The sequence below is a fragment of the Bidens hawaiensis genome, unplaced genomic scaffold (genome assembly GCF_021521415.1).
Source record: "Bidens hawaiensis isolate Kalapana, Puna unplaced genomic scaffold, B.hawaiensis_p1.1 tig00025206_1, whole genome shotgun sequence".
Lineage (NCBI taxonomy): Eukaryota > Viridiplantae > Streptophyta > Magnoliopsida > Asterales > Asteraceae > Bidens > Bidens hawaiensis.
In genome coordinates this window covers 315,077-338,277 of record NW_027494021.1, presented here as the reverse complement: position 1 = coordinate 338,277, position 23,201 = coordinate 315,077, and the positions used below count along the sequence as shown (strand labels likewise).

At 42.8% G+C, this 23,201-nt stretch overlaps 1 protein-coding gene across 1 annotated transcript; it reads right to left on the bottom strand.

Moving 5' to 3' along the window:
* Positions 1 to 22,807, bottom strand: LOC143571178 (non-specific phospholipase C3-like). The gene is made up of 4 exons (XM_077056670.1): positions 22,179 to 22,807; positions 21,165 to 21,574; positions 522 to 692; positions 1 to 427 (listed from the first exon to the last, which is right to left on the bottom strand). Exons 1-4 carry the CDS (start codon positions 22,805 to 22,807, stop codon positions 90 to 92), a joined length of 1,548 nt encoding a protein of 515 aa, XP_076912785.1. The 3' UTR covers positions 1 to 89.
* Between the last annotated feature and the right edge of the window lie 394 nt (positions 22,808 to 23,201).

The following is a 23,201-nucleotide window of genomic DNA, read 5'->3' as shown; positions in this document are numbered from 1 at the left end:
ATTTCTTATTTATCAACAAATAAACCACAATAAATAAGCATCTATCGATCCGCATCGATCAATCCGAAAATAAAGACATTGCATATGGTTCAATTGCCACAAATAAAACATGAAAACAATTTATTTGCAAAGGTTTCCGAGGTTTCTCGACTTGGCAATTCTTCTCCATCACAAACAATGTACGAGTCATCTTTTCCCTTGTTTTTGGCCTTCTCACAGTTGTCACAAAACTTCTTGTATGCGACATTAACATATTTGACCGCTTCATTAACCTTCATGTTTTCTACTAACTTGTCAGGATAATCACTCTCTTTGTGGTCCCCTTTTAATACAGCACCCAACTGTACCAATTCCTCTTGAAATTCTGTTATTTTCGCATCCTCGTTTGCTTCATCAGGTCTCATTTTCTCTGGCTCCGGTAATGTAACTATTTGCATAAGATATCAAAGAAAGAACAATTACTATGAAGAATAATAATAGACCTGGACAAGTTGGTCCGTTGGAACCAATGATTAATATACCTGGACAATCTGTTCTTGGAGTGGTTCTAGTGAGAACCCCTTCGAAAGTGCCTGCCCACTCGTCGCGCTTTGTCAAAAACTCTTTCAAACCAAAAACCTTTTTCACGGTCGCAGGAATGGACGAATGTTCGTATTGAGATGTCGGGAATGGTCCAGATGGCTCATGTAGTACTAAGCACGATTCAAACAAAAACATATGTATCAACTAACTAAGTGTTTAATTTAAATATAATACGATCAGAGAGTTAGCCAACTCCTAATTGTACCAGCTAGACAACGAAAACAAGTAGAAAGGGCTCAAAATAAAAGAGATTAAATTGGGTTATGAGTTAAGTTATAGGGCCTATAAACAACGGGGGAAGGCTTAGAGATAGAGGTGCACAAATCGGTTTTTTTAAAAAAACCGGTTCAGTTATTAACCGGACCGGTTTTTTTCGTCCAGGAAAAAAACCGGTTCGGTTAATAACCGGACCGGTTAATAACCGGTTTTTGTGTATGAAAACCATAACCGGTCAAACCGGTTAGGACCGGTTTAGGAACCGGTTAGAACCGGTTAATAAACCGGTTTTTTTATTAACCGGTTTTTTAATAACCGGTCTAACCGGTTAACCGGTTTTTTTTTTTTTTTTTTTTTTTTAAATAACCATTATTTTTTCACAGTATAAACAAACCGGTAACTACAAGGCAAACCGGTAACTACAAGGCAAAACGGACTGACTCCATTATTTGCTTTCGTTGTTAGGGTTCTTTGCTTGGAAGATTAAAAACACATAACTTTCATTTATAGCTTTTACATTAAAAATACAAACATTAAATCGTTATCGCATATTCGTAACTCAAAAATACAAACATTAAAGAATGCTTAGACACGATTACATTAACAACTTGCTGTTTCTTACTCATTATTTTCCTCGCTACCCGATCCCGAGCTATTCCTTAGGTAATCGTCGTACGCGGCTTCTTCATCGGTCATTGGTTGAGTGTGTCCTTGATTGACCTCGTCTTCATACAAGCCCGCCTCATAGTCCATTTCCCCCTCGAGTGAGCGTTGATGTTGTGCCCTATCTAAAGAGTCCAAGTAATCCTTGTAGCAAATAGACATCTCTACAGCTGGTGGAGTGAGTCGAGTCCTCCTAATCGATATAACCCTGCCAGAAACAGAAAAAGCAGACTCCGAAGCTACCGTGGAAGCTTGGACCGTTAGTGTAACACCCCGACCGATGGCGGATTATACATCGGGGCGCCACGTATTGTTTCATTACTCGTGACACTATTTGGGTGTCAATATTTAATAAATACATTTACCGCGCACGCGCAACACAATTTGTAAAGTAACATAAATCATAACATAAATCAAAATATTCAAATAACATAAACTTGTCTTGTTACATTTTAAACTAGGTCCAAAAGAAAAGAAAACATCCTATGTGTCCTCAAGCTTCCAGAAACAGCTACAGCAAACCTGAACATGTGTTAAAATAAAACGTCAACACTTGCGTGTCGGTGAGAAATCAAGTTTAATACATATAGATAGATAACAATATCTGCGCGCATCATGTGTATAACTGGTGTTCAACAAGGGTGTAATCAGATTGTGATCAAGCCTTAGATCATAGCTCATAGTTCAATCCGTGCTCCCAATTGAGCACAAAAACAAGAAAACTGTGCAAGTGTAAACAAAAGAGAAATCATAAACGATAGTTCTCCCGTGTTCATCTAATGGATCCATGAAAACTGCGGAATAGGCCGATAAGACGGTTAATGATCCACACATACAAATAAACAGCCAAGTCTACGTCCATAACACATGGGGTTTTGCGCGACAAAAGTTTATAAACAAGTTTAAGACTCAAGTTTGTACGAACACATGAACATCCCAAAACATTAAAAATAAAAAGGGATTAGGTACGAGATTACTCACCTGAAAAAGGTGTGTTGAAAGATAATGCAAGAACCAACTTTTAAACAAGCACAAGTTAACCTATAAATAGAGATTATTGGTTTAATGATTTGTTTTATGTCTTGAATATATGTAAGTTACTTAAACAAAATATATATTTTTACCGAGATCTGGGCAGAACAGAAGAGAAGACGGAGGCAAAGAGAGTGGAGGCGGCTGAGGAATTAGGGCAGAGAGCAAAGGAAGATTTGGGGAGAGATTAAGTGTAGTGTGTGTGAAGTGTTAAGAAAATAGCTATATTTATAGGCAAACCCTAGGGGACACAATCCCTAGAAAAGAGGAAAAGATCTTAACAAATCAAGCAAAAGATATCAAAAGCATAAGAAAACAAAAGCAAAAGATATTAAAAGATATGGCAGCAGGGGAACAGGAAAAAGGGCTGACAGGTTACAGAATAAAGCATGGGAGGAGTCAGATAAAACACTGTTCAAGGCATGCAAAAGAAGATTTCAAAAGATTATGTCAGTCACTTTATCTGTCAACCAATAGGATTGGTGCGCATGCTGCGCCGAAAGTGGCTTTTCGGACAGATGTCGGAACTGACCTAAAGTGCTCAAACAAAAGATAAGATATCAAAAGAGTACAGGCTGACCTAAACAGAAGAAAAGACTTAAGGTCTAGCGCGAGAAGATTCGAGCGCACGCGCGAGGGCGAAGGCAGACAGAACAAACCTTAGCGCGTCGCGGGAAGAACTTAAATCCTTAGCGCGCTGCGAGAAGAACTACCATTCTTAGCGCGTCGCGGGAAGAACTACCATTCTTAGCGCGCCGCGGGAAGAACTACAATTCTTAGCGCGCTGCGAGAAGAACTACAATTCTTAGCGCGCCGCGGGAAGAACTACAATCCTTAGCGCGTCGCGGGAAGAACTACCGTTCTTAGCGCGCTGCGAGAAGAATTCGTCTCGCGTATCGCAGGAACAGCCGGTCTTCACGCAGGTTTCCTTGTAAGGAGTCTGGCGCGTGGAGCTGCGCAGACATCCTTAGGCGGGAAGAACCAAAGGACAAGCAAAGAGTTAAGAGAAAAAGGGGTTTCAGGCTCAAGGGTTAAGCAGAGGGGCGGGACGGCGACAAGAGAGAAAAAGGCGAGATTGCGACAAGAAAGAGAAAAAGGCGGGACGGCGACAAGGAAATTATTATTATTAGTAGGTAATATAAAAATATATATATAATTTATTTAATGTTAAATTTACAAAGATTAATAAACAAATTTTAAATCATAAAAAGAATCGGATTCGAAAACGGGTACCTGGGTCGGGTCGGATCGGGCAGATGTCACAGTTAGTAAATCTTTGGCCATGGCGGCGAGGATCGGAAACTCATCCTCCTTACCTCTCCACCAAGCCAGCAAATCAAGACTTCTAAATTCATCTGGAGTCATGTGTTTCACAAAGTTGGTACCACCATACCTTCCAAGTTCACTGCTTGGGGTGTTTACCTTTTGACGTTTACCGGCGTCTTCCCAAATCATGTAGTACATCCCCATTTCAAGGTCGGTTTGGGATTGGGATTGGGCAACAGCTCTTAACGAGTCATGAATTTGGGAAGACGACCCGTATTTTGTAAGGTAAACATCATACATGTTAGACAAGGTGGTGTTGAAAGCATTCTTTAAAGTTTGGTTATAATAGGGGTTTTGATCGTCGTTTAACTCTAGCTCATCACAAATTTTTTCTATTAAAGCTTCAACACTACCAACATTTATGCAAGGGTTTAACGCAGCAGCACATGTCAAAACAGCGGGTAGTTGTTGAAAATATTTTCTAAATTTTTCTTTCATTTTTACACCCATATCAAAATAAGGTGCACCCTTACAATGAAGTTCACTCAACTTTGTGCACATGACAGCAATTTTTGGTAAAGCAATGGGGCTTGTTGGATAGTAAACCCCGGATAAACTAGTTGTGTAAGATTTAAAAATTTGAAGGACCTCCGTAACGATCTCAATCAATAACCAGTTTCTAGGATCGTACGGTGCACATTTACCCCTACTTGACATTATTTGATGAAACGCAATTAGTGATTCTTTTTGTTGGATGGCTTTCTCAAACATATCACAAGTCGAGTTCCATCTTGTTGGACAATCCCAATTGGGCCCCAACCATTGACAATTAGCTTCATCACAAAATTTTTTGTATCTTGAAAACGTTTTATTGTTGCTAAAAACATCTCGTAACATTCTTTTAAAATTGTTTCTTTGCGTTTCGATCACGTTTAACCCATCTTGCACGGCTAAGTTGATAATATGTGCAATGCATCGGCTATGAAAAAACGCTCCATCACAAATAGGTTTATACTTTAATTTTAAATGGCCAGCCGCGGCCGTATTGTTGGACGCGTTATCAAACGAAATTGAAAAGATTTTATGTTCAATCTTGTATTGTCGAATGACTTTATCCAAGAGTTTAAAAATATTTCTACCCGTGTGCAGGTAATCAAACAATTGAAACGCAACGGTTCGTTTCATCATTTGCCACGACTCGGGGTCAACCCAATGAGCCGTCACACAAATGTATGAGTCGGACGAACCATTAGGTACCGACCACACATCCGTTGTTAAGTTTACACCAGTTTGTAAGTTTGAAAAGTATGAAATTAGTTCGGATTTAGCGTTTTTCCAAGCTTTAAGACAATCTCTTCTAAGGGTCGAACGACTTACGTGTTGGTAGCGTGGTTGAACATACTTTTGCATCATCTCCGTGAATTGAGGGTTGTCGAAGTGGTTGAAAGGAAGTGTATTTTGAATCACAAAGTTTGAAAACTGTTGACGTACCGCTTCAAGGTCGTACGTAAACACCGTTCCTTGATTCGTCATCTCCGGCTGCGAACTACTTCCCGATTCGTCCTTCAAGGCCTTGCAAAAGGGCCTTTCTACATGCGCTTTTAAAGAGGAGTTTGCATCTTTGCCATAAAACTTCAAACAATGTTTGCATCAAGCTTTTTGGCTACCGTTAGACATTTCGCATAGGTCGAAATGTTGCCAAACATCTTGGTTTCGTTTCGTGGGGGTGACCCGAACGACCGTTTCTCCCGTGTTCGAGGCACCCATGTTGACGGATGAAGCAGCACTTTGGGAGGCCATGATAATCGACTACGAAATAAGAGCGTATGGAGTGGTAATGTGGTATAATTGAGCGTGAGATAACAAAATAATCGCGTATGTAATAAACGTTTAGAGCGTTTGGAGTTGTATAATCGAGTGTGATCTAACCAATACCCAACCTAAGCTATATATAGATGTTTGTGGGGGGTAAAATGGGGGGAAAAAAACGGTCAAAAAATAAAAAAAAAGGCTATATGGCCGTTACTCAACGGGAAAAAACCGGTTTTTAACCGGTTAACCGGTTTTTTTATAACGGTCAAAACCGGTTTATAAAAAAACCGGTTAACCGGTTTTTTTAATAACCGGTTATTAAAAAAACCGATTTTTTAATAACCGGTTATTAAAAAAAACCGGTTTTTTTTATAACCGGTTATAAAACCGGTTTTGGCTCCAAATTGTGTAACCGATATATAAACCGCCGGTTTGTAAACCGGTCAAACCGGTTTACAAAAAACCGGTTTTCTTAAAAACCGGTTTCCGGTTTAAACCGGCAAACCGGTTCGAAGACCGGTTTTTTTGACCACCTCTACTTAGAGATATAACAAGCCGGATTATGTGTCAAATCACCATACGGGGGCTTTCAAGCCATCATTTCATCAATTAGGGTTCCGATTTAGTCACCAAAATTTTTTACCTAATTTAGTAAATTCCAAATGTTTCCTCTTTTTTAGTGTAAAACCCATAACCCAATAATTGAACATTTACGAATATTTTGCATTACTTGCCAAATTTGCAAATACCTACCAAATTTGACAATACCTTGTTAAATTTTAAAAGAATACATCTTATAATGTTTCACTAATCTTCAATATTCTATTCGATTTCATAGATAATAAATTAAAAAAACGGGGGTAGGGGGGTTGCGAATAAGATTTATACGTCATCAAAAAGTTGGTTTTGTCGCCTCTCTCACTGAAGAGGTAGGTCCCAGCAGAGCCCAGTTGGACCCGCAAGACTCACCTTAAAGAGGGATGTCTACGCAAGGACCAACTGGTTCCGCAGGACCCACCATGCTCAAAGATTAAGACCTTACGCGCAGTACGCTAGCTGTTCCCGCAGGGAAAGCCTCCCAATGGTGAAGTACCCCGCCTGTTCCCGCAGCTGCGGATACAAGCCATCAGGGAAGGCTACCCGCACTAATAGCAAGGCTACAAGCACAAGGCACTAACTCTCAATAATTCAGTGTCACCTGAAGAAATGAGCAAGGCGGGAATACTCCCGCCCAAATGAGCCAGTCCGTATGCTTCTGGAAGATCTTTTGTACTATACCTGCCAAGGTATGGACAAAATAGACAAGATCTGACCAAAGCAGCCCATGAACCAATCACAGGGTGACAGCTCACCGACAACAGTACGAGGAGGAGCATGCTCTAGTACTGTTTGTCACTATTAGCCGCTGCCTACTCACCAACCCTTGTCGTGGCACGCACATAGCCTGCAGTTGGTGGAAAGGGAACAGTACACAGCCGGCCTTGTCACTATCAGCCGCTGCCTACCCACCAACCAGCATGGCACGTGCGCAGCCCATAGTTGGTAGAACAGGAATATTATACAGTTGGCTGTACCTGCTTGGAAACCTACACTCGGCTATAAATACTCCAACACCTTGGAATGGTATCATCATCTGGTATCTTATCTTCTCTAGCAATCTCTCTTTATATACACATATTCAGAGCAATCTAGTCTGATTCTCACGCCGGAGGGTGGTCACAAGGAGGAACCCCCCCCCCCCCTTCTCAGTGACGAGCTTACGGTGTCTGTTTTGCAGGTCATCAGAATAACCATCTCTGCTGGACCTAACCCTCGTGGGAAACATTACTTAATCCCCAGATTGTCCATAATCTGCCCGGGGTCGATTAGTGTTTCTTCATTGGCGCCATCCGTGCATAAAAGCTAGAACTAATTCTCAGTTTTTCCAAAACTTCTGAAAAAATGGTTAACGTTACTCCGGTCCCAATGCCAGTAAGTGACCAAGAAACCCCGGTAACCACAACCCCAGCTACTGGGGGGAACACCGGCGGTTACACAAATTTTACGAACACTACCCCGGTTACCCAAGCCGGGGCAAGTGCAGTAAACAATATTTCACTGGGGTTCACTGATGCCCAGTTGGAGAAACAGGCGAGGCTCCCTCGCTAAACACTCGATCAAGTTAAGGCGTGGGCCGAAGCACGTCAGAAGGAATTCCAAGCTGAGTTGGATGAACGCTTGCGTTCACTCCAACAGGCTGACGAATTCGGAAGCACTCGACAACAGCTCAACATGAACAGTGAGTGCGAGTACTCGGACGATGATCGGGAGGAATCCGACACCGACGCAAACCCTCGCCACAGGGCGAAAGGGAAGCGTAAGGAAACAGACTTCCAACCAAGAAGGAATTTTGGAGAAACCTTCAAACCAAGGAACGCGGGAGGAAACCCACGTGACTTCTCCAAAACCTTTAGACCAACTGCCGCAAATGCGGGAACGTCCAAGTTTGCAAGGGACATTGCGGAAGCAATCGCCCCGAGAAGTGCCAAACAGATGTCCAACATCGGCACTTATGACGGTATATCCGACCCGGACGATCACTTGAACAGATTCATAGCGGGGGCAACCGTCAACAACTGGACGGAACCCACGTGGTGTTATATGTTCCAGATTACGCTGGTGGGAGCGGCCAGGGCGTGGTTCGATCGTTTACCGGTCCACCACATCTATGATTGGGCGGACTTTCAGCACAAGTTCAGCCAACACTTCAGTCAACAGAGGAAATATACTGAAGAACAGTGGACGATCCTCAACTGCGTTAGAGAGGAGGATGAATCTTTACTAGACTTCATCACTCGCTTCAACTCCAAAAAGCTGAGTCTGGGCAACATAAGTGAAGATCTTGTTCGCGCCGCTTTCATCCAGGGCGCCGAATACCCAGAGCTTATCCGCACGTTGACGGGTAAGGACGGCATGCCATCCACATGGGATGCCATCATGACGGCGGCCAAGCGCTTTGCCGAGACGGAGAAGCAACTGGGTAGGATCTTCCCCAGAGTACACACCTCTACACGCAGAGGACCAGAGAAAACAATGATCGGATCGCCCGGCAGAACAAAAAGAGGAAGCTAGGTATTTGGCAGTCAAGGGTAAACTTTGATACCTCATCCAGCTCTCGCCCTCTTGTTGGCGGAAGGGATAACACGCACCCTTCAAGCCGAAAACACCGGTGGACGCCACTCACCAAAAGCGTCACGGAGATATTTGCCACCGAAAAACTCCCATGGCCAAAAGCTCCAATGATCCGGCAGCGACCGAATGCGGATCAGAGCAAATCCTGTGACTTCCACGGAACAAAGGGTCACAGTACGGAGGAGTGTACATCCTTGAAGGATATTGTTGAAACATTCGTCAAGGATGGAAGACTTGCACACCTTGTGGAATCAATCAAGAATGGAGGAAGGAATGATAACCGGTATAGAGGCAACGGACGAAAGCCCGTTGACATCAGCATCCACATGGTTCATGGCAACATCAGAGGAAGAAAAAGACGAACGACAGAACCATGCGCATGGAAGGAAGCTGAGGTGCGCTTCCCGCGAGTGCCGGGAGGACCCAGCAAGGAAGGCCCTATCGTCATCAAAAGCCAGCTGGGGCATTATATAACTTCCCGCACTCTTGCTGACAACGGCGCCTCGTCAACGGTTATGTACAGGCAGTTCTTCGACAAGCTAGACGACGAAGACAAAGAACGCCTGGAAACGGTTTGCGCCTCAATGGAAGGGTTCGACGGCAGCACAAACACCCCCTGGGTATCCTATCTTTCCCCGTCATTCTCATGGACGGGAAATACTCCCGCACAGAAGACGTGGACTTCGTCGTAATGAGGAAGCCACATCACACATACGACATTCTCTTCGGGAGAGACGGGATGGCAAGATTCAACGCTGTGGTATCTTCAGTCCACGGCATGATGGGATGGCCAACTGCTGAGGGTGTAGCGATGATCACCGGTATCCCCCAGGTATGCATCGCATCCGTCTCATCTAAACCCAAACCAAAGATGGCTAAACCAACCATCACCGAACTAGAAAAATGGGCCCTCAATGGCAAATACCCTGACCAGGCTGTTACAATTGGCCCAACAATCACTGATCCTACGCGCACCTTGCTCAAACGCTTACTACAGAAAAACGCTGACGTCTTTGCGTGGACACCAGCTGACATGACTGGTGTACCTCGAAGTAAGGTAGAGCATAAGCTCAAGTGTGACCCGGCTTTTACGCCAGTCATACAAAAGCGCAGAGTAATGGGGGCGGAACAAGCTAACGCGTTTAGAACCCAAGTCAAGGAACTCCTTGACGCGGGCATCGTACGCGTTAGTAGATATCAAACATGGGTTGCAAATCCCGTTATGGTACCGAAGGCTAACAAACAATGGCGCATGTGCATAGATTTCAAAGATTTAAACAAAGCATGCCCCAAGGATTGTTACCCGTTACCCGAAATTGACCTCAAAGTGGATTCATTAGCACCGTTTCGCCTAAAATGCTTCCTTGACGCATATAAGGGGTACCATCAAATCCACATGGCTGTAGATGATCAGGACAAAACAGCATTTCAGACGCCCGATGGCACATTTTGTTATCAAATGATGCCATTCGGACTTAAGAATGCAGGGTCCACATACCAACGCCTGATGGACAAAGAGTTTCATGCCCAAATTGGGAGAAACTTGGAAGTCTACATGGATGATTCGGTCATCAAAAGCCTTGAGCCAGAAGGGATGTTGAAAGACATCGAAGAAACTTTCAACACGCTCAGAAAGATAAACATGAAGCTCAACCCGAGCAAGTGTTCCTTTGGGATGGAAGAAGGGAAGTTCTTGGGAGTCGTTGTTATTAAAGATGGCTTCAGAGCGAACCCTGAAAATGTCGAAGCCATTATCAAAATGGAATCACCTACTACCATCAAGCAAGCTCAGACACTGAATGGACGCCTAGTCGCACTTAACCGCTTTTTGTCAAACCATGCGGATAGGTCGTTCCCATTCGTGTCAACGCTGAGAAACTGTTTAAAGAAAACGCACTTCCGCTGGACACCAGAAGCGGAAGCAGCTTTTCAGGAAATTCGGTCACGTTTGATCGAACTCCCAACGCTCACAGCACCAGAAGCGGGGGAGGAATTAATCCTATACCTCTCCGCCACAGATAGAGCAACCGGGGCTGTCCTGCGAGTCGAGCGAAAAGGCATCCAGATGCCAATCTACTATGTTAGCCGTGTCCTAACAGACGTAGAAACCCGGTACTCTACTCTGGAAAAATTAGTCTTAGCACTTGTACAGGCTTCACGCAGACTAAGACGATATTTCCAGGGTCACCCAATCACCATTCTCACCAACTTCAAACTCGCAAACGTTCTAGGCAAACCCGAGTTATCGGGACGTCTAGCCAAATGGGCAATTGAGTTGGGGGAATATGCGATAAAGTACAAGCCAAGACCAGCTATAAAAGGCCAGGTCCTGGCCGACTTTATTGCAGAAGTCCCCGCTTCGCGGGAGAAAGAGTGCCAAGAGGAGGCTCAACTCCCCCAGCACAGGACATTAATGATGTCTGGCGACTCTACACTGATGGAGCAGCCAGCAACGAGGGTTCAGGCGCAGGGTTGAAACTAACCAACCCAGCAGGCCAAGAATACACTTACGCTATTCGACTGGATTTTCCAAGTACGAATAACGAAGCGGAGTATGAAGCATTCTTGGCCGGGCTGAGAATTGCGCGTAAGATGGGAGTGAAAAACTTGGAAGCCCACGTGGATTCCATGTTAGTAGCCAACCAAATAAACGGGACGTACACGGCCGTAAACGACACAATGGCCCTGTACCTCGCACAAGCAAAAACCCTTATGCGTGATTTTAATGATTGTAAAGTCATACACGTCAAGCGTAGCGAAAACAAATCTGCGGATGCGTTAAGCAAGCTTGCATCATTAGCCTTCACCCATTTGGGAAAGGACATCCGCATTGAACTCCTTGAAGCACCATCAGTCCCGCACAAGGAAATTTGTGTCATCCAAACCGGCACAGAAACGTGGATAACACCGATAATAAATTACCTTGCAGCGGGCATACTACCAGAGTCAAAAACACAGGCAAGAAAAATACGTTGTAAAGCGCTAAATTATCAACTCATCGATGACATCCTTTATAGACGTAACTTTCTTGGTCCACTCTTAAGATGCGTGGACAACCAAGATGCTGACTACCTCCTAAGGGAAGTACACGAAGGCATCTGTGGAGTACACGCAGGTCCACGCGCTGTTGTAGCTAAGCTAAACAACGCGGGATACTTTTGGCCGGGGATGCATATGGATGCGCTGGCATACATTCGAAAGTGTAGGTCTTGCCAGCTCTACGCGCCCAACACGCATCGCCCGAAGAATGAACTTGTTCCAGTCACCTCTTCATGGCCATTTCAGAAGTGGGCCATCGATGTGACAGGCCCATTTCCCACAGCAGCAGGAAACGTTCAATTTCTAGTGGTAGCCATCGACTACTTCACCAAGTGGATAGAAGCAAAACCCTTAGCCCAAACAACCGCAAAACATATTAAAAATTTATCTGGGAATTTATTATTTGTCGTTTTGGACTTCCACAGACTTTGGTGAGTGATAACGGCACCAACTTTGCTGACAAGAAGCTACAAAAGTGGCTGGAAGAACTTCAAATCACCCACACCTTTACCTCAGTGGCACACCCGCAAGGTAACGGTGAGGTGGAAAGAGCAAATAAAAGCATCGTCGAAGGCATAAAGAAAAGACTCCTGGAACACAGATCCGGCTGGGTAGACGAAGTTCCACACGTCCTTTGGGCAAACAGAACGCTGAAAAAGGCTAGTACGGGAGAAACCCCGTTCAGCCTCACTTATGGCACTGAAGCCATGGTCCCCGTCGAAATTGGTTTACCCTCACCAAGGGTCTTGATTCAGCCAGAAGACAATGATGCGGAAAGACGGTTAGACCTTATGCTAACCGAGGAACGCAGAGACTTAGCCGCAGCGCGTGAAGAAAACTACAAGCGACAAATGCAAAAGTACTACAACACGCGGGTAAAACTCTGCAACTTCAATGTAGGAGACTACATATTGCGTAACAACGAGGCTTCAAACCAAGAGCGCCCAGGAAAACTGGCACGGGTCTGGGAAGGACTGTACATTATCAAAGAAGTTTTGGGAAAAGGCGCATACCGGCTCGAAAGGCTCGATGGCACTCCTATCCCAAGAACATGGAACGGAGCTCAATTACGCAAATGTTACATGTAGATCAATTCCAAACTTGTAAAGAAAAGGCCTATAGCCACTTCTAATGGAAATGATTCTCCTTTATCACATTGTGTTGATAGCCTTACCTTTATACTTATGAACTTCCCACACTGATATGCCGGTATTCACCGCATAAATAGGGGAAGAAGTAAGTCGTTGCGTGTGGAAGGCGGCAAAACCCGCATAAACACATAAAACGGTGAAAATTTCTAAGGAAAAGATAAGGAAAACCTTCACGCAGGTCAGCTATAGGTGAAGTTTGGTCATCCCAATGAATGAAAGTGACGGTCCTACCCGCACAATCATGAGAGGAAACTGAACATTAACCTATTGGCAACCGCGCGTCGAAAGGTTAACTTATTCAAAACACTTAGAAAATTTCAAAGGGAAAGATGAGGAAAACTTCCACGCAGGTCAGATATAGGTAAAGTTTAGCCATCCTACTAAGTGAAAGTGACGGTCTTATCCGCGCAATCACGAAAGAGGAAGCAAAACTTTAACTTATTATCTGCCACGTTGAAAAGTTAACTTATCTAAGTACTCAAGAAATTGCTAAGTTAAAACAAAATATGCGCGAAATAAACAAGGCAAGGCATTAACAAATAATCTTTATTCCATCAACATTCAAACATTACAAGAATTGCTGGGTACATACCCGCATACAAGATTAGAATACAAACAAAAAATCTACTCTAATGGTGGAAAGGGATCTAAAGTATCAAGCTTCAGGATCACTTCCACTTGGACCCGCACCATCAGTAGAGTGTGGCGGTTCAAGGAAAGCTTTGAGGATAGCTAGCCCATCATCAGCAGCAGCAATCTCGTTTACCTTCTCCACCACCGGATGCGGGAAGGCGGCGTACTGATTCACTGCTTGGTCATACGCAACTTCAGTATCCACATTGTAAAGAGGGAAGTTGGAAGGCGGAATGCCTTGTTTAACAAACCCTAGACCAAGCAGGAAGCCGGCCTTTTCCCCATCCTCATGAGAAGCGTTGAGGGCTGCGCTCATCGCATCGTCATATGATGTGTTCGTGAACACCCGATGCACAACCTAAAAAACAGAAGTATATCAAAAACTCTTCTAAGGAAAAGCGTAAAGAAATTGTGAAACTGCGCATACCTGAGACAACGCTTCTCGGAGGAGCCATTCCTTGGTAACCAGAGCCTCCTGGAGGGCAGCTTGAGCTTCATTACGGGCGCGTTCGGCTTCGTTCTTTGTAAGGTTGGCAAGCAACACATCTTTGGCTGCAGCCTCTTCGACGCCCTTTAGCTTACGCTCAGTGTGGTCAAGCACCCCCCTCTGGTCCAAGATCTCTTGGAGCTTCTTGGCATCTTCCATGGCCAAGGCATCATGAGCCTGCTGGAGCCTCTCTAATTTGGCTTTAAGTTCCTCATTCTCGATGCGTAGAGGCTCAGCAGCAGCTTCAGCCTTGGTGGCCCTCTCGGTTGCGTTTCGTGCAGTTTCCTTAGCCAACCGAAGCTGTTCATTAACAGCTTGGGCGGCCTTGGAACGGGGCTCGAGACGAGCCTGAACTTCAACCTCAAGGGCCTTGAAGGCCTTCTCCTTTTCCGCAGCAACGGCGGAGAGCCTCCTGTTCTCCTCCCGGACAGCCCGCGCCTGAGCTACTTCTTGGATACGAGCTGCCTTTAACTTGTCGTTTTCACGACAAAGCAGCTCGACGCGCGGCTGCATCCGGGCTACGAGAATGCGGAGCTCATTTGTCAACCTACCCTCCTGGTAGCTTGACATTGCTTCCCCCAGCGCCCCCCTTGGGGGGGCGTGGCGCGCCCACTCGACGCATTCCACAGGCGTCCGAAGGGTTGTTCCTCGGCGGATGTTCCATCGTGGAACATACACTTCATTGGAATCCGACACTGCAAAAGCAAAAAGCAGTTAGGAAAAGATGATATAAAAAAATATATAAAATAAAATAATAAAAGGCCAAAATAACCCTACGCACCTGTAGGGTCGACGACAGGCCTGTAGCCGCCAAACCCATCACCCGAACCTAACGGATATCCATCCAAGAGGTCAGGCAGATGGGAAGGAGGCAGAGATTGGCTTGACGCCCCAACACCGGACATTCCTGAAGGACCGGCCGTAGTCGCCGGCGCAGGAGGAGGCATAGCGGAAGCCGCCGTGGTAGAAACCAACGGAGGTGAACTCACCGGAGGTGAACTCACACCCGCGGCCGCGGCTGTGGAAGAATCCACAGAAACACTCACCGCCGGCTCAGTGAAGGAATCAGTGAATATGGCACTGACAGCCGGCGGGGACGTCGTCACAGTTGGAACAGTTGGCTCAACCGGGTGAGCAACTGAATCAACAGCTGAAGCAGGCGCAGTCGCCTGGGTCATCGCCTCAGGTAGGTTGACCAAACCTACCGTCATGGGTCCGGAGGTGCTCCTCCCCGCTCCACCATGGAATGCGGAAGCATCCACGCCTGCACAGAAGATATATAAGTATAATGGCGGAAAGTTATGCAGTTAAGATGAAGGAAGTATACTTACGGGTCCTTTTGATCTTGAAGGTGCGAACGGGCGGGGACGAACCCGATGGAGCCGGCATCTTCGTACCGGTCACCGTCGTTGTCCTGGGCTGCTCGGAGGTGACAGCCGTTTCAACCTCCAGAGCAGTGGTCTCAACACCACCAGGGTTCCCCGCCGCCTCTTCACTCTCGGTCTCCGACTCAGACCGGTTCACCTGGTCGGCAGTGGAGGCTACCTTCGCCTTGCCCTTCCCGCCAGCAGCCTTCTTCTTCCGCGCAAGAAAAGGACCATCTGCGGATTCCTCATCAGAAGATGACAAGATTAGAGGAATTCCAGCAGAGGTTTCAGTATTCAGAGGGCGAGGGTTAAATAGTCTTTTACCTGGCCGCGTGGCGCTCAGTATTTCGTGGCCTGGCGGGTAGGCCTCCACAAACCGATCCGCAGTCTGCGCGAGGATGGGCAACTAGTTCTCGTCAAGAGCACGAGTACCCAACCGAGCAGGACCGTCAGCTTCCCGCGGATGCAGGAGGGACTGCAAGTCATTTCCCTCTGAAATAAAAAGAAAAACGGTTAGAAAAAACCTTAAATAAACAAAGAAGACGGAGCATACCGTAAGGGATAAAGTTCAAACCGTATTCAAGTACGATGGGAATCTGTGGCGCATCCGCCCCAGCATCCTTCCACACCCTGCTCATACCGAGCATCACCATCTCGGACTCCGGAAAGCGGTAAACCGGAGTCTGGATCCGGGAAATCTTCGAGAACCATTCCGCCTCCTGGTAGTTAGAGGCGTGAAGGCTGGGGAGAGCTCGCCCGTTCTTAAATGTCATCGCTATAGGGACGACACGGGCAGAGATGTAAAAGAACTCCCGCTTCCAAGACCGAAGACTGCGCTCGGTAGCGCAGATCTTCAAACCCTTGATCCGGGTGACCAGGGTGTACCAGCCTTGGATGCACCTCCAGGAGTAGAAGGTCATCAGGCGGTCGACGTGGGGATCCACGCCAAGAATGAGGCACACCCACTCAAAATGGCGGATCTTGGCGATCGCCATTGGGTGTACCTCCGTCAGGTGCACACCGTGTCTATCCAGAACACGGTATACAAACTTTGTCAACGGGAACCTAAGATTCCCATAGACGAAGAAGGCGGCATATACCCCTATTTTGCCCTTGGGGGCATCGTACACCGTCTGGTGTGGCTCCGGAAACTCAGGCTCGAACGGCTCGAGCATGAACTTCCGGACGATGTACCGGTAAAGCTCGATGGGAAGAGCACACTGGCATTCGCCGGCAGTGCTCTTATCGTCCTTATCGGACGTAGACGTCGAGTTCTCGACATACAAGTCAGACTCCTCGACAGTAGCTTCTGGATCATGAGTAGACATGTTTTGGAGGTAAAGAACGATTTCAGAAGAATGCTCGACAGAAAGAGTATTCGCCGGAAATCGCTTAGAATAAGAAGAAAGAAGTGTGTGGATTACCGTGAACCCTCTCCCCCTTTATATACTCATCGCAATAAATGCGATGAATTTAATGCGGAGGAGAGAGAAAAGAGCTGGTGCAATGAAACTATGACAAGTGGAAAAAGCAAGCTGGCAACAGCTGTTGACGGGACGCGCGCCGTAAAATCCGCACCCACGCGCCCGAAAAATCGCGCCCACGCGCCTGAAAAAGCGCCTGGAATGACCATATACTGTCACGTCGCCATAACTTCCTGCACGTCCTGACACTGTCAGAAGAAACCGTCGGATGACGTTTCAACAGTTTGGACTGTTCTTATCCTTTCACCAACTCTTCGAATTTCAAAAAGATTCAAAAGTAAGCGGGACTATACCCCTTACCTTGGCAACCAAGTAACTATAAGACAGGTGCGAGTACAGTGTCAAGGCAAAACCCTTCACATACTTAGCACCCGCAGGGAATGGACGCCAAGAATACCTTGGAAGATCTAACTATAAGACGAGTGCGGGTACAGTGTCAAGGCGAAACCCTTCACATACTTAGCACTCGCAGGGAATTGAAACCAAGGATCTTCTGGGCCATGCTTGTGGAAAGGGAAATAACATCCCCGCATAGCGGGAACGTTGAGAACTAGATTGTTTGAAGCTCCAGGATGGAATTGGTTCTTTAACATAATTGATCACTATGTTTAAAACTACCAAAACCTCGTGGAGAATCTACACAAATGAAACTCAACGCTCCTGACTTGCGAGGAGGTTACACACCTACCCGCATCATACCCAAAGATCAAGCAGAAAAGTCGGGAATTTCTGCACGTGACATTAGGGAAACCGCGGGAAGAATCCCCACGGACAACCTTAAAACTAAATCCTTTTCAAAACCCCTTGCTTAAGTCCAAAGTTCACCTCACTTATTAACAATTCATGAGAAGAACATTGGACTGGGGGGACTTGAAGAGGTAGGTCCCAGCAGAGCCCAGTTGGACCCGCAAGACTCACCTTGAAGAGAGACGTCTACGCAAGAACCAACTGGTTCCACAGGACCCACCATGCTCAGAGATGAAGACCTTACGCGCAGTACGCCAGCTGTTCCCGCAGGGAAAGCCTCCCAATGGTGAAGTACCCCGTCTGTTCCCGCAGCTGCGGATACAAGCCATCAGGGAAGGCTACCCGCACTAATAGCAAGGCTACACGCACAAGGCACTAACTCTCAATAATTCAGTGTCACCTGAAGGAATGAGCAAGGCGGGAATACTCCAGCCCAAATGAGCCATTCCGTATGCTTCTGGAAGATCTTTTGTACTATACCTGCCAAGGTATGGACAAAATAGACAAGATCTGACCAAAGCAGCCCATGAACCAATCACAGGGTGACAGCTCACCGACAACAGTACGAGGAGGAGCATGCTCTAGTACCGTTTGTCACTATTAGCCGCTGCCTACTCACCAACCCTTGTCGTGGCACGCACATAGCCTGCAGTTGGTAGCCCATAGATGGTAGAACAGGAATATTATACAGTTGGTTGTACCTGCTTGTAAACCTACCTTCGGCTATAAATACTCCAACACCTTGGAACGGTATCATCATCTGGTATCTTATCTTCTCTAGCAATCTCTCTTTATATACACATATTCAGAGCAATCTAGTCTGATTCTCACGCCGGAGGGTGGTCACAAGGAGGAACCCCCCCTTCTCAGTGACGAGCTTACGGTGTCTGTTTTGCAGGTCATCAGAATAACCATCTCTGCTGGACCTAACCCTCGTGGGAAACATTACTTAATCCCCAGATTGTCCATAATCTACCCGGGGTCGATTAGTGTTTCTTCACTCACCTATTAAATATTGGTTATCATATGTCAAATTTTTTTGATGTCTATACTTTGATTTTGAACACCTATCTCGTATCTCCTATTAAATATATAATTACACTATAAGTCATATTCTTTATTTTTATAAGTATATCTTTAAGAAATATATATTTAGAGAAAGCTTCCTTTAAAAACTCTAAAACTTTTAAGAACTCTAGGAACTAATCTCAACCACCCATTATTTTTTAATCTTAATACTTAAATTTAAATGAAAAGGGCATATTGGTAAACTCCAAATTATTTCTCTCTTCAATTTTTCTTTTTCTTTTTCTTTTTCTTTTTCTTTTTCTTTCTCTTTTCTTTTTTTTCACGTTATATTAATCAATTGATGGTATCCTACTTTTACACATGCATATGTTGATGTTGTAGTGTTATACATATAAGTAGATATACCATTTACACTTGTGTAAATTTTTTAAACTGATTATCAATTTATTTAAGATGAACGCACATTAAAAAATTAAAAATATGTAAATTTTTGTTCTCATCATCCATTTTCAAAACAATCATATTATCCAATTTACATATATATGCATGTAACAAAAAGTAGATATAAGAAACCAACATTTATTCAGACATTATTCAAATCAACATTTACACATATGTGCATAGATGTTTATGCATGTGTAGGTAAAACAAACATGGATGTTTAAATATTTGCATCTTCAAAACTATTTAAAAACTAATTACTGTGCATTTACATACAAGTTCATCACTTTTAGATAAAAAAATATTTTTTACTTTGTGCATTTACATACAAGTTCATCACTTTTAGATAAAAAAATATTTCTTACTTTGTGCATTTACATACAAGTTCATCACTTTTAGATAAAAAAATATTTTTTAACTCGAGTAAATGCATACATGTTTGATTAATGCACATATATGCAATTGATCATATACAAATATTACGTAACCCAACTATTTACGTATATGTAAATTTCAACACCTGTAACTAAATCATTATATATGTGTTATATATATCCCCTAAACTTACCAAGAAAACAACAATATTAACATCATCTACCAAGGAATCAATCGAATGAAATTAACTAGCATGAACCATTGAACCACCAATAATATTAGCATTGATGATATACTAAAAAAACAATGGAACGAATTATCCAAATTGATTACTTTCAAATACGTGAGCACCGAAATAATAATTGAAATCTGAACCACACATATAAATTAAATTCTATTCAACGGCCTAAAAAATCGTAGTTATGTAGATGGTTAGGGTAAAAAGAAAACCAAATTTAAAAGAGTTGGTTAATTTGAGTCAAGAAAGAGAGTAATTATAGGAAACATTATGAAAGAGAATAAATTTAATCCCTAGACTACCCTTTTTTATTTAATTATTTTTTCATAAATTTTTTATTTAATTGCACAAATTTTGAACCATCGATCAAATTATCTATGGTTTAGATGACACTAACCCAAAGTTCTTAAAATATATTAGAGTCTCAATTGACACTAATCCTCAATATAAATATATATATATATATATATATGTGTGTGTGTGTAGGGAGAGAATCAAGAGAAAACTCACCTTTAGATAGAAAACTTAAAAACTCCTAAATAATTATTTTTAATTAAAAATTAAAAAAAAATTTCAAAATTCTGTTTTAGCCATTATTCTTATATTTTCTTATATTTCACTCGAAAAAAATAAAATAATAAAAAAAACCGCTGTGATGCACATACGTATTACTGTGCGATACCGTTGTATTACACATGTGTATTACTATGTATTTTTGAGTTTAATAGTGTTTTATTGCTTATATTCAATATTTGTGTATTGTATATGTGTAGTAGTGTTGTATTATATGGAAAAAATAATAATAATAAAATAAAAGTCGATGTGGTGCGCATGTGCGTTAATGTTGCATTACACATATGTACTAATGTGTATTCGATGTGTGTATTAGTCTTATATTGCATATATACAATAGTGTGTATCAAATATGTGCAATAGTGTTGTATTCTATGCAATACAAACACTTTTGCATATATGCAATGCACACTATTATTACACATGCGCACTATACCGACGACGTTACCGACAAGTTTTTTTTTGAACCAATAACAACATATAAGAATAATGGAAAAAGAAACTTAAAAAAAATTAAAAAAAAGTTACAAATAGTTTTTTAGGAGTTTTTAAGTTTTCACTTTAAGAGGAGTTTTCACTAAATCCCAACCCTATATATATATATATATATATATATATATTATTTAAAATAAATATTTTGTAAAAAAACATTTATTTAACCTATGTTACACATCTTTGTTTTTTTTATTTTTTGAAAAATATATTTTTCAATAATATATTAGTTTTATTAGAGAATTTGGTACATCTATTTTAGTGCTATTTGGCTATTTGCTCCAAGTCAAAAATGGTGGTGTATTCATTTATTTTTTTCATCTAAATGTTTTTCTAATCACGTAATATGTTTGGTCAGGAGCATACCGGTTCCTCGTTCAATCCAAGGAGAGATAAAGATAGCCGGAACCCTAACTCCGAGACGATTGAATTGGAAATTATACGGTGTGGGTCCCACGAGATCATCAGGACTTGGGACGCCAACGGTAGGGGTGGGGACATGATCATAGAAGCCACCGTGTTCATCGTATATGACTAGAAACAATATTTCGTTCCACTGGGGACTTGATCTCAATGCTTCATAAACTTCTTTAACAAACTTTTGGCCTTCTGAAACGTCGTGAGAAGGGGGGTCATCATTTCCTGGCAAAATTTTAAGATCAAAATACCTTTGTTCGACAACAACGTAGTTTGGTAGCTTTCCTTCTTTGCAATGTCGTTTGAAGTCCAGATCAAATTGATGAAACTTGTTTGTGTGCTTCAGTTTTCTAAGATTTCTGTCAGATAATCAACTAAACGTAACTAGCAAGATTAATCATAATCAATTAAAACTTAAAACCTGGTCTATGGCTCAACAAGTTGGTAGCTTAAAAAAAAAAGTTTGACATGACTCAAAAGCATACGAAACGTTTACAGCTTACCAAAAATCCTTTAATAAAAGTTATTCTATCATTACTTTAATAGTTTTTTAGTAATCAAAACTCTTATATTATTTGTTTATGAAATTAAACTTAAAAGCGAACATAGTATGTAGATAGGTAAATTCTATGAGACTCAACCCATTTTATTATGTCATCCAACTCGTTACAAAATTTCTTAGCACCTTTAACCATCAAACTTGTTGCTTTAATGTCCTCATCATATATTCAATTGATGATAAGTTGATAACACTGTTTGTGAAACAGGTCCAAGAAACTACCCTCAAGCTAGATGAGCCCAATGCCTATATACCCATTAAAAATTTAAGTCTAAAAAACTAATCAACAACTTTTAATTTTTTTAAACAGCGAATTTCTTTCTAAGGATTGTTGTTTACGGGACTTAAACCCTTGTTACCAATTTTTCACATATGCAAAAGACAAAGTAAAAAGAATTTTATACCTATAGAAAAGTGTTGATGGAGGATATTGATAATAAATCCCAAAAGAGAAGCCACTTTCTTCCAATGACTCGAATATGGTCTTTTGAGGGAACCCTTCAATCAACTTCAACGTATCATTACTTGTTGCACCATGTGAAGTGGCCGAATGCACATATAACCTATTAGGCTGCGTAGATGCCGGAACCGAAGCGAACCATCGGTCACAAACCGCAAACTCCTTCACCAAATCTCTATAAACCGGAACATCATCCGGCTTATAACCCGACATCACAACCTTCCCTAAACCAACCTCAACGCTTTCAGCTTGCTCCACAAACCCCTCCATGGTTGGAGCCAATGTAGAAGTTGACGATTCTTCGGACCATGGCACACCGAACACCTGCTGATAAATGGCTTGGAATGAGTGGCCCGGGTTGGGCTGGATGTAGCCTGATTCGTTGGATTGGAAGAGGCGGCCCGAGTGGGGATTGGTGGTTGATATCGGGTTGGATTCTTTTCCGGTGACACCGTCGATTTCTGGATTAAGGGATTTCATCCACCCTAACATGTGATCAAACGATCGGTTTTCTTGAACTAAGATTACTATGGTTTTGATGGGATTATTATGGTTTATAGCTTCATTTTCCATTTTTTGCTTGATGGAATTAATAATTGTGAGAATGAAGGAAATGATGCTTCAAATTGTTGTGATATATATAAGTTTGCTTCTTATATTCTATTAACAGCTAACTAGTTGAAATGTATGAGTATGCATACATAATGAAGATTATTTTATAGGTTACACAATCGTTGAAGCAATAATTGGAATATATATATATATATATATATATATATATATATATATAGAGGGTAAGGTTAAAATGAAAACCCACTTGAGTTGTGAAAACCCGCGAAAACCCTATGTAACATTGTTTTTTTTTTTGTTACATGTAATATATATTGTAACATTTAATACAAAACATCGAAACATAAAAAAAAATTGTTTTGCTATTTTTTAATATTTTTTTACTAATTTTTATATA